The sequence below is a fragment of the Chenopodium quinoa genome, unplaced genomic scaffold (genome assembly GCF_001683475.1).
Source record: "Chenopodium quinoa cultivar QQ74 unplaced genomic scaffold, ASM168347v1, whole genome shotgun sequence".
NCBI lineage: Eukaryota > Viridiplantae > Streptophyta > Magnoliopsida > Caryophyllales > Amaranthaceae > Chenopodium > Chenopodium quinoa.
The window spans coordinates 137,487-148,880 of NW_018743476.1; the positions used below are offsets into that span (position 1 = coordinate 137,487).

At 42.6% G+C, this 11,394-nt stretch overlaps 1 protein-coding gene across 1 annotated transcript; it reads right to left on the reverse strand.

Annotated features, from left to right (window-relative positions):
- Positions 1 to 8,756: 8,756 nt before the first annotated feature.
- Positions 8,757 to 10,037, reverse strand: LOC110739361 (auxin-responsive protein SAUR71). The gene has a single exon (XM_021919822.1). It carries the CDS (start codon positions 9,494 to 9,496, stop codon positions 9,110 to 9,112), a length of 387 nt encoding a protein of 128 aa, XP_021775514.1. The 5' UTR covers positions 9,497 to 10,037; the 3' UTR covers positions 8,757 to 9,109.
- Positions 10,038 to 11,394: the final 1,357 nt, after the last annotated feature.

An 11,394-nucleotide genomic window follows, 5' to 3' on the forward strand; every position in this document is an offset into this window, starting at 1 on the left:
GCCGGCCTTCTTCGTAGGTCAGGCGACATATCATAATGTCCAGCCACTGGACTGGCAGCTCCGTCTGCTTCGCCTGGGTGATCAACCTTCTGCGTTCACCAGGGAGATAACCGAAGCCGACCAAGGTTAAGAATGTATTGGTAGGTACCTATGATGGTACCACCAACCGGAAGATCACCTCATGGCTTACACCAACCTCATGTACTTACAAGGGTTGGATGATGCCACTTGGTGTCGATGCTTCCCGGCTACGTTGAAGGGCATTGCCCAACAATGGTTTGGCAATTTGCCAGCCGGGTCCATCGATAGTTTCAGAAAGATTGCCTTCCTGTTTGCTTCCAACTTCTCAATGAACATCCCTGCTAAGAAAACAAGCCTGGACTTGAGCACCATTAAGCAGGGGGAGAGAGAAGGGCTGCGCTCCTATGTCAGGCGGTTCAATCTGATTAGAATTCAGATTCAAGAACTGTCTGACGAGGTAGCTTTTACAGACTTTTTTAAGGGTCTGAGAGACGGGTCGACTTTTAAGTTCGACCTAGTCAGAAAAGGGGCTTTCACTTTATAGGCGGCCCTGAGGGAGGCGAAAAGTTATATTCAAGCAACCGACCTTTGTACGCCTGGTAATCAGCCGGACTCTAAGAAGTCTGATAAACAGAAAGACAGTCGGCCTGCTCAGCCGGCCAAAAATAAAGAAGAGAGCAAGAAAAGAAAAGAAAAGAAGTATGGGCGGTTAGTGACTCTGATCAGCCGTCCCAGAAGAAGAAGAAAGAATTTAAACCGTACGTCCCTAAGTACGAGTTTAACAAGGACTGTAACTCCATCCTCATGGAAATTAAGGACCGACTGTCCCTAGAGAAGCCAAATCCAATGAAAAGTTCCATTCAATCAAGGAACAAAAACAATTTCTGCCAATATCATGAGGAAGTTGGCCATGACACCAACGACTGCTTCAGCCTTCAACGGGCGTTGGACTGTCTGGCTAACAAGGGGATGTTAAAGTCCTACATTTCTAAGTCCAAAGGGACTAATAAGAAGAATCCGGGGCAGTCGTCTAAGACCCCCCCCCAGCCTGCTAGTAGTTCGGACACTGACAAGGAGCCGGTCTACACAATAGCAGGCGGGTTCTCACGCGGTGGCCCTACCATCCGGGGCACCAAGAGCCATCTGCGAAAGATGGACAAAGATGATAATGAGCAGGCGTCTGCAAGCTCCTCCTTCCCAGACTTCCTGATCACTGAGAAGGACAGGGGCAGCGTCCGCCGTCCGCATGATGACCCGATCGTCATTGAATGTAAGGTTGCCAACCAGCTGGTTGGACGGATCCTTATTGACACCGACAGCTCATCAGACATCATCAGCCTCCGGTGCCTGCAAAATCTGAAATACAATGACAGCAGCATGCATCTGGTTACCCACCCCTTGGTTGGTTTTGGGGGTGGAATGGTTTACCCAGTTGGAAGGGTTGATTTACCAATCCGACTGGGTGAGAAAGGAAAAGGGCGACACCTGGTCGTTAAGTTCTTGGTCGTTGAGGAGCTGACCGCCTACAAAATTATTTTGGGTCGGCCAACCCTCAACGAAGCCAAGGCTGTAATCATCCCTTCCCTCATGCTCATCAAGTATGAGAGGGATGACGGCTCTGTTGGTTCCTTGAATGGGGATCAGAAGACGGCCCGGGAGTGTTATCTCTCAGCCGTCAAAGATACTGTGGCCCCAGCCGGCCAGGAACCAATAGACCTTAACAATGTCAAGGATGTCGACCCAGTACCAGCCCTATTAGCAGCCGGGAAGAAAAGAAAGGCACCTCTGCTGGTGGAGGTGAAGAAAGAGAAAAAATAGCAATCACTAACCGGTGAACGGTCAGATGAGCTCCGTCCCCAACCGGTAAGAGAGCATGTTGATATACCTCTGGACGACAGCCGTCTGGAGCGTACTGTGAAGGTTGGGACAGTTGCTTATGCTAAGTTGGGTGCAGACTTGCACCTTCTGCTGAAAGAATTCAAAGACATTTTTTCCTTTGAAGTGGAAGAGATGCCAGGCGTCAGCCCGGATCTTGCTGTCCACAAACTCACCGTGGACCCTAAAAAGAAGCCCATCCGGCAAAATAAAAGAAATCACGGCGAGGAAAGAAGTCAGGCGGCAGCTATCGAAGTTAAAAATCTGTTGGACGCTGGGTTCATTCGGCCATGTAATTTCCCCGACTGGGTGGCGAATGTTGTGCTTGTAAAGAAGCCGAATGGTACCTGGTGTATGTGTGTTGATTACACAGACCTCAACAAGGCATGTCCCAAAGACAGTTATCCGCTTCCTAAGATCGACAGTCTGGTTGATTTGACAGCCGGGCATGCCTTGATGAGTTTTATGGATGCCTACTCCGGCTTCCATAAGATACCCCTGTGGAGGAAATATCAAGAGAAGACGACCTTCGTCACTGATCAGGGGTTATTCTGTTACACTGTGATGCCGTTTGGCTTGAAAAATGCGCCGTCTACATTCTAACGGATGATTAATACGACCTTAATTAATCAAATTGGGAGGAATGTAGAGGCGTACATTGATGACATGATAGTCAAATCTAAGCAGCAGGCGAATCACCTTGCTGATCTCCGAGAAACCTTCACCACACTCAGGCGGCATAAGGTTATGTTAAATCCTAAGAAATGCGTCTTTGGTGTTGAGTTTGGGAAGTTTCTCGGATTCCTGATTGATCAAAGGGGGATAGAGTCTAACCTCGAGAAGATACAGGCGGTAATTGACATGAAGTCACCCCGCACTGTCAAGGAAGCTCAGAGACTAACCGGTTGCCTGGCGGCCTTGGGGAGATTCCTCAGCCAGTCAGGTGACAAATGCCTTTACTTCTTCCATGTAATCCGGAAGAAGACCAGATTTGAATGGGGGATGATGCTGAGGCAGCCTTTCAACGGCTGAAGGAACACTTGCACTCTTTGCCAAGGCTTGTTAGTCCACTGCCTAAAGAGGTGTTATACATGTACCTAGCCGTCTCAGATCATGCCCTCAGTGCTGTTCTCCTTGCTGAGAGAGACGACGTTCAGCTCCCGGTCTATTTCATTAGCCATGTTCGAAAAAATGCTGAGCTCCGGTACCCCATGGTAGAAAAGTTTGGCCTTGCTCTGTATATGGCCTTCAAGAAATTAAAGCCGTATTTTCTGGCCATCTGGTGGTAATTTACACCGACCAGCCCCTCAAGCGGCCAATGTCTACCTTGGAATCATCCGGCAGAAATGGGCTATTGAAATGCAAAGTCTGGAAATCACTTTTGAACCTAGAAAGGCAGTGAAAGGTCAGGCGTTTGCCGACTTCATTGTTGAAATGACACGGCCGGTGCAACCAGACAACATTGATCAGGTTTGGAAAGTATATGTAGACGGGAGCTCAACAAAGAACGACTGCGGTGCCGGAATTTTATATGAGTTCCCTGAGGGGGACAAATTTGAATATGCACTGCAGTTTAAATTTCAAGCCTCAAATAACGAGGCGGAGTATGAAGCCCTGCTAGCCGGAATCCGCATGTGTAAGGCAGCAGGGGCAACTAAAATTGACGCCTACTCTGATTCACAATTGGTCGTTAGCCGGTATGAGGGAAAATATGAGGCAACTCATCCGGCTATGATCAAATACCTTCAGGCAGTTAGATAAGAGGCTGGGGCACTTGAGGAATTCCGTCTGAATCAAGTGCCCAGGTCGGATAACAATCAGGCGGATGCGTTGTCCAAATTGGCTTCATCCGCCTGCTGTGATACGCCTCGGTCGGTCTTTTGGGAAGTTCTTGAAATGAGAAGCATACATGAAGAGCCCATTGGAATCTTAGACCGAAGCTCTACCTGGATGGATGGCATCCGAGCATATTTAGCAGACGACAAACTTCTTGATTCACCACAGGAGGCAACCGTCATGAAAAAGCGAGCAGCAAACTTCAAGTTGAGAAACGGAGAGCTCTTCAAGGCGGGTTTCCTTAAACCTCTATTGAAGTGTGTCCCCAGAAAAGGGGAAAGAAGTTCTCGAAGAATTGCATGCTGGGTACTGTGCCTCTCATATAGGCGGCAGGTCCCTAGCCATTAGAGCCAGGCGGCATTACTTTTGGCCTACTCTTGAAGCAGACGCTAAAGAGTTGGTGAAGAGATGTGACAAATGCCAGAGGTTTGGCAAGCTTATTCACCGCCCGGCTACTAACCTGACGGCAATCCACAGCCCAGTCCCGTTTGCTAAATGGGGCATGGATATCTTGGGTCCTTATACGCCTGCTGCTCCAGGCGGAAAGCGCTACATTTTGGTGGCTGTGGATTACTTCACCAAATGGGTAGAAGCTGAGCCGGTTAAGAACATCAAGACAAAGGATGTCATCTCTTTCATCTGGAAGAATATCATCACCCGGTTTAGGGTACCTATGTCTATGGTGTTTGATAATGGCCCTCAGTTTGAAACCCCTCATCTCAAGACTTGGTTGGGAGATCAGGGCATCTCACATTGTTTTGCATCAGTCGGCCGACCCCAAGCAAACGCCCAGGTTGAAGCTGTTCCAGGAATGGATCCAAGGGTTCTGCTGGGTAAGCTGGGTCCCGTCAACAACCTACACACGCTAGCACACGTAAACTGCCCTCGAGGGTGGCTCGAGGAACCCCCCTCCGAAGCTTAAGTTAGAGAGTGTTTAGAGAAAGAAAGTGTACTTAGAGAGATAGAGAAAGTGTAATAACTTGAGTGTCTGACCTCCTTTCCGTTGTACTTTACCCTCTATTTATAGGCGTACTATCTCCTTCGTGGAGAGTTCAGCCTGTTCAGCCCTGCGGGCTAACCCTGCCGGGCTGATGAGCCTTCCTTTAGCTGCTTATTCGGCGGTGAGTGTGCACCCTGGGGTATGGGCGATAGTTCAACGGGAGATATCCTATACAACCAGCCCCTCAAGAGGTGGTATGAGGTCACTCATGCCGACTCTTTGCCTGTAAGAACGTTCTTCTCAACTGAGCCCAGTTGGAAGGAATAGCTCAGCAGGAGCTATCCCCTACAACTAGCCCCTCAAGAGATGGCGTGAGGTTCTTTCATGCCATCTATTCTGAGCATGTAGCCTTATCGGCTCTGACTCAACGGGTCGTCTTTTGGACACTTTGTCCAAAGTCATCAAGTATTGGGGCAAGGTACTCATAGTATACCATGCCCCATGGCCGCCTGGGGCCTTGCTCAAATAATGCATGTGAGCGAAGGCGGAGAAGCTTGGATTTATATTCTGGAGCTCGCAGGCGGCGATGTAACTTAGGATGTTCACCCACGAGTTGGGGGTGAGCTGCCAAACTCCTAAATCGTACCCCTTCAGGATTTTCCTAATCCTAGGGTGGGGAGGGAACTGGAGGCCGGCTTCTATTACCGCCTCGTAGCAGACAAAATAATGGTCTGCATTATCAATATCATCGTCCCACGCCATTACTGCGTCAGCAGGCGGAACGATGATATCCCACCCCTTCCCAAAGGGGTGCTTATCTTTAAAGGCCCTAAAGCCGCTTTTCTGTAGGGCGATGTCACCCGGAAACATTCTAGTCATTTTTGGGTTAGGGTGGTCAGCGACTTTAGGCGGCTGCTGATAGTCAGCCACAAAGTTATCCTTGTCAGAGCCAGAAGATTCGGCCTTTGACCCTTCACCGGCCTCGTCGTCACCGGTTCCATTAAAGGAGGCGGCTTCCTCACCGCCTTCCTCTAGTATTCTGGAGCTCTCGGAAGTAGAGGGAGACTCTTCATCAGAACCACTCTCCTCCAATTCCCTCTGTTCCCTGTCCTGGAACAACCTCATCGGATGGCACTGACATAGTGCACCGACTCCTAAATTTCCTGGCCATCTGTTTGACTCTGGCCATTGTGTCCTGCACAGACACAGAGAGGGAGGAATTTGGGGATGAGCACATCGGTTCTAACAGTCCAGAAAAGGCACCCCCTGTTCTAGACTCAGCCGTCCCAAGGGACCGGCTGAGTGTCCTAGGCAGTGCGAGTGTGTGGATTGAGAACTCATTTATATTTTCTAAAAAACTATGTATACAGGCGGAGAAAGAATTGTATACAAGTTGAAAAGAGAAAAGCTAAAATGGTACAGGCGGTTACCTTACTTTTACTCTGAAAAATTTGAAAACCGCTATAGCCGGTAAACCGGGTGTTGAACTGCTAGCACACGGAAAACTCGGAAATGCTCTGACGCAGACGGAGGCAGAGAATCTCTCTCTAAAAAGCTCTCTCTTTCTCTCTTTAAAAAGTCAAATGAACGTAAGGTTAGAGAAAAGGGGGGGGGGGGGGTAAACTTCTGTTTATAGAAGGTGAAAACGGGGGGAAAATTTTCGTTTGAAATTTAAATTTACTATCCGTTACTGTTCACCTCTGATAGGTGGACACGTGTCACAGGCCCCACGTGATATGCACGTGAGCCCTATGAGGGGCAAATAGTTAGGGTAAAAATACCCTAGACACGTGGACCAATGAGAGGGGGCCACGTGTCAAGTTCAGGATGGCCCACGTGGCTTAATATCCTCTTGACACATGGCCCCCTTGGATACATCCCTGAAATGGCGGCCTTCAAGGGCCCAAATCCCAAGAAGCACCGTAAAACGGCGCAGCCCAGTGAAATCTAGGTCAAGTGACCTAGATAGGGGAACGTTCTCCAATGACCTTATAAATAGGGAGATATTTCCCCATTTTGGTAACACATTCAATCATTTATTACACCTACATTCTCTCTCATCAGAAAAACACCTGAGCTTGGAATCCAAGCAGATCCCCACCTAAATTTCCGTACTCTTTATTTCCTTTCAAGTTACTAACTTGACCTTCGGAGGCGGAGCTCCAACCACCCGGAGTCTCCGTTGTTTTGCAGGTACAACTCAGCCGAATTAGACTTCGTGACGTAACTCTCCCGAGGGACAAAAACACCCAAAACACTACCCATATTGTATTCAAATTACGTTAGGCAAAACCACAAGGTCTAGTCAGTTCCGATAGTAAGAATCGTCACGGTTGTAGTACTCGTTAAGTTCTTATAAAAAAAGAAAACTCTATCCTTAAGCTTTGCATACAGTTAATGGAATTGTAATTAATTTTAACCAGTAATTTCACTCCCTAAAGCCTGCCAAAAATTCTCAAAGTTGCACCGGCTGTTCCTGGAGTTATTAGATTGAGTTCTTTCCTCTTCTGTGGGTTTGACTCGTCATCTTTGAATATCACAGCTCTAAATTTGGTGCCACTACAGCCATCTACGGATCTACCACTAGTACCCACCGTAACAGCTTCCCAGAACATCCATAACCACCCATATTTTATCACCAAAACTGCAGAAAATGAGACTATTGAGCAAATCTCTGTCAATAATTATTTTTTCATTAATGAGAGGAAATTTTGACAATTACCACCTTATATTATGTCCATTTTAGCAATTATCACCTTCCATTTTTTGAAAATTACCACCTTTTATTTTGTAAAACCACAAAAAAAAACTCCCACCTAGTTGACTCCTAACTGCCTAATGATGTCATGTGGGGCCCACTTTTACCTTCCCTCTTCTTTTTCCCTCCCATTTCCTCTATGCTCACTCGATTTTCAACTCACCTGTCTCTCTTCTCTCTACTTCGCCATTAATATCAATTAATCCAATTTCACCAACCTCATTTGTTTAGAAAATTTACTCCCTTGCGTCACATCCTCTTTCACTGGCATAATTCTTGTTCAAATAAGTTGCAGCATTGTCCCAAATTTGTACCTTATTCCAGGCGTTGTAAGAGAGTAGAATTGGGTGGAAAACGACGCTGAAGGGGGGACCAAGCTAGGAGGATTTTGGTTGTTGGAATCAGCAAAAGGGAGTAAAAAAGCAAGGTAATTTGACTTTAAACAGTGAATTTGTGAAACCCTAGAAATTGTTAAACTTGAATTGCATACAAATTTGTGTAATGTGGTATTATATTCATGAATTAGTTGTAAAGTAGGGTTTTTTATTGTTTAAGCTGCATGTTGTTAATTAGTTCACTAATTGAATACCTTGACCCCTAATTTGAATTGCAAAACCCTAATTTCAACTACACTGATTTAATTACCAAATTGAAAATCAAAAACCCTAAAATCAATTGAAACCCCCTAAATTAAGATGAACAACATATCTTTCTTCGTGGAATCGTTGTCATGTTGCAGCAACACCAAATATTGTTCGTTAATTTTGTTTTGGAGGAGTGAATTGAAGTGTTTCTGAGTTGTTTGAGGGAAAAAAAGTGAAAGGGGAGATGAAAATCGAGTTAGGAATGTGAAATTAGAGGAAAATTGGGAGGGAAGGTAAAGAGTGGGGCCCAGATGATGTCATATGGCAGTTGGGAGGCAATAAGGTGGTAACTTTTGATGTTTTAAAAAAGATAAGGTGGTAATTTAAAAAAAAAAAAAAAAATATTAGGTGGTAATTGCTAAAATGGACATAATAGAAGGTGGTAATTGTCAAAATTTCCTTAATGAGACAATAAAAAATGTGCACTAGTAAATTTAGACCTCATTTCAGTATAAACATTGTACCAACATGATATGAGGTCTAAAAATACCAACATTTGTTGTAAAAAATGATGAGTAATTATTGATGTAGATCGCCTCAACATGTTTCCCCTTCTGTAGAAATTTGTAATATTTTCACTATAAGCTATAAGTCTGTTTGCAAATACAATCGGAATTTTGTATTGTAATTGTATGGCCATTTCAAAAATTTGCATACAAGGAACCGAAATGTACTTGTATAATGATCAAATGAACATTGTTATGCATAAAAACAAAAACAAATCATCAAACATGCTAGGAATTATACATGATTCAATCTGAACGTTTCTTTGAGTGGCACACATACATTAATACATATATGTAATCCTAAATGTGTAAAATGCAATTTTCCTATGAACATTGAAATGATGATCGAACCATTACATGCTACAAGTTCAAATTAAAGTTAACAATTTTTGCAAACATTTATTTGTCACACCTCAAAAGAATAATATATAATTTGCTGACTTTTTTCTCACCATTACAATAAATTTCTATAGCAGCTATTGAACCCCTTAGGCGACACTCCATCTTAGAGAAGGCGTTCACCTTATAATCACTGAACATAGAACTCAGCAAGTTCGTCCAAGGACTCATAAGCGTCGAGATTAGGATCACCATTTTCAAGCATCCATAAAAGATGATCAAATAAAACTACTTCACACTTAATGTTGATGCTATGATTCCCTGGACTTTGCTTGGACTTTTCGATTAGAGCATTCAACAACGGGTGAGTCAAGTACTTGGAATTGATCACATACCGCCTCCTCGAACTCCCTACGTAGATAGTCTCTCCATTGTCATCACAATGATTCTGTCGGCGGTCTCCTACCTTCGAACATTCCTTAGTTGAGTTGGATCTTAGACTAGTATAGGATGATGATCTTTTCAATTGCCTTGATAAACTCTTGCATTTCCTTAACATCAAATGAAGCTTTTTCATCTTATTTTTATAAATGCTATGATAGATTGAATGTATTTGAAACCATAGAAAGAAACTAAGATAATGAATAAATAAAGGTGACTTAAGATACACTCACATTGGTGCCAATTTGTAATAGGAAATTCACTCTTTTTTATTTATTTATTTATTTTAATTTTTTTATTTTATTTTCATTTTTTTTAGTTGGGTGGGTATAATGAAGTTGTTGGCTTCTGTTCCATGAAAGTGGGACCATATGTAGCCAAAAAATTCTATAATGACATAATTATACTTTCTCTTCATATTATGCTTACACTAACATTTAAGTTTCACAGTATCACATATACTGTGTGAAAATGAAGCATACATACCTTCCTGTCTTACTGTGTTGGGGTGGTGTGTGGCGAAAAAGTAGAATTATAGTGGTTTTAGGGTTCAAGTAAAAGACGGTTACACGCCAAGCCATTTAGACGAGCCTCGTGCTCAAACATGTTGTGCTTGAAATGGACTAAAGAAAAGTTAGGGCCTATACACAACTTGCCCACGTACCAACATGCCCCTCAACAATTTTTAGCTAGCTCATCGTGCTCATGTCAGACTCGTGCCAAATTTTATACATGATGTCTACGGACAGCATGTAGAAAATTATTATGGATCTCATTTCATGTTGAGTTTACGAAGGGCTTGTGTTAGGCCTAACCCCTAATTGTCAGCCTAATTCACACATAACTCTAAGTCTCTAATGATACAAGTGTGATATAAATATGAATATAGGAATGATGATCTAACTTTTATTGAGAAATGAATTTACCTTTTAGTAAATAAAATAACTATGATTTATGATTTTTTGAGTTCATATTACAAAAAAAAAAAATAAAATAAAAAAAAAAAAAGCAAATTTCAATTTTTGTCAGAATAACATTATATGGAATTAGTATTATGTTAATGTTTATGATAATGCTAGTTCTAGGCTGTTAACAAACTAGTTAAAAGAAATTTGGATGGTCGTCAAGTCTTTATAAAACTTCCAAACCACTATAAAAGTTTAGCCAAAGTAAAAATTTATAGAAATTTTGTTGGCAATTTTTATTGTACAACCATTGTACCACGCGCATGGTAAAACAAAGCAAAGCTGCTATTTCTTAACTGCTGAAGATTAACCCAACTCTTTGGGCAAGTGAAGTAGAATTGTCTTACATGTCAATTTGCTTCTTAAATGCAAACAAATCATATCTTAAGAATGTAGGTAGAATGTCACAATGGCACCATAATTTAATCATCGATTACGTGCATAATTAGAAAGTTGTTGTGAAGTGTTGGATCACTCATACTTGACGATTCATGGTTGGATTTGGAAAAGTAATGAAAGCTTATCACCAACTTAACGTAATCTCTTCTTGCTTAAAAGGAAATGCATCTTCTATTTATGTTTTTATTTGTTTATTTTTTATTTAGAAAAAGAAGATTAAGAGTTGCAGTGATACAATCATACAAGTCATATGACTTATTTCTCTTTCCAGGAAATGGAGTATGTACCAAACGTTCTCTCTGTACAAAATGATACAAACTAGGGAGAGGACGCTTTTGCTCGGCGCTTGTCTTTCCGAATCGTTATCATCCGTTTTATATCAGTTGACACATTATTTTAGACACATTTGCCAATATATATGTTCAACTATCTACATCTTCAATCACAAATAAGCAAAATTATATAGAAAATATTGATAAATAGAATACATATGTTGAATCAAATTTAGTGAAACCTCACATAATTATGTTTTATTCTTAACACAACATAACAAGAAGAAATCAAAATAATTTATTTAAATAGTGTCCAAAGTCAATACGTTCCACTAAAAAGTGAATAGATTCAACTAAAAAGTCAATACCTAATTTGATGGCATCCACCTATTTATTTC

Excerpts from the sequence above, each read along its gene's own strand:
- LOC110739361 (XM_021919822.1), bottom strand. The coding sequence starts at position 9,496 with ATGAAAAAGCTTCATTTGATGTTAAGGAAATGCAAGAGTTTATCAAGG.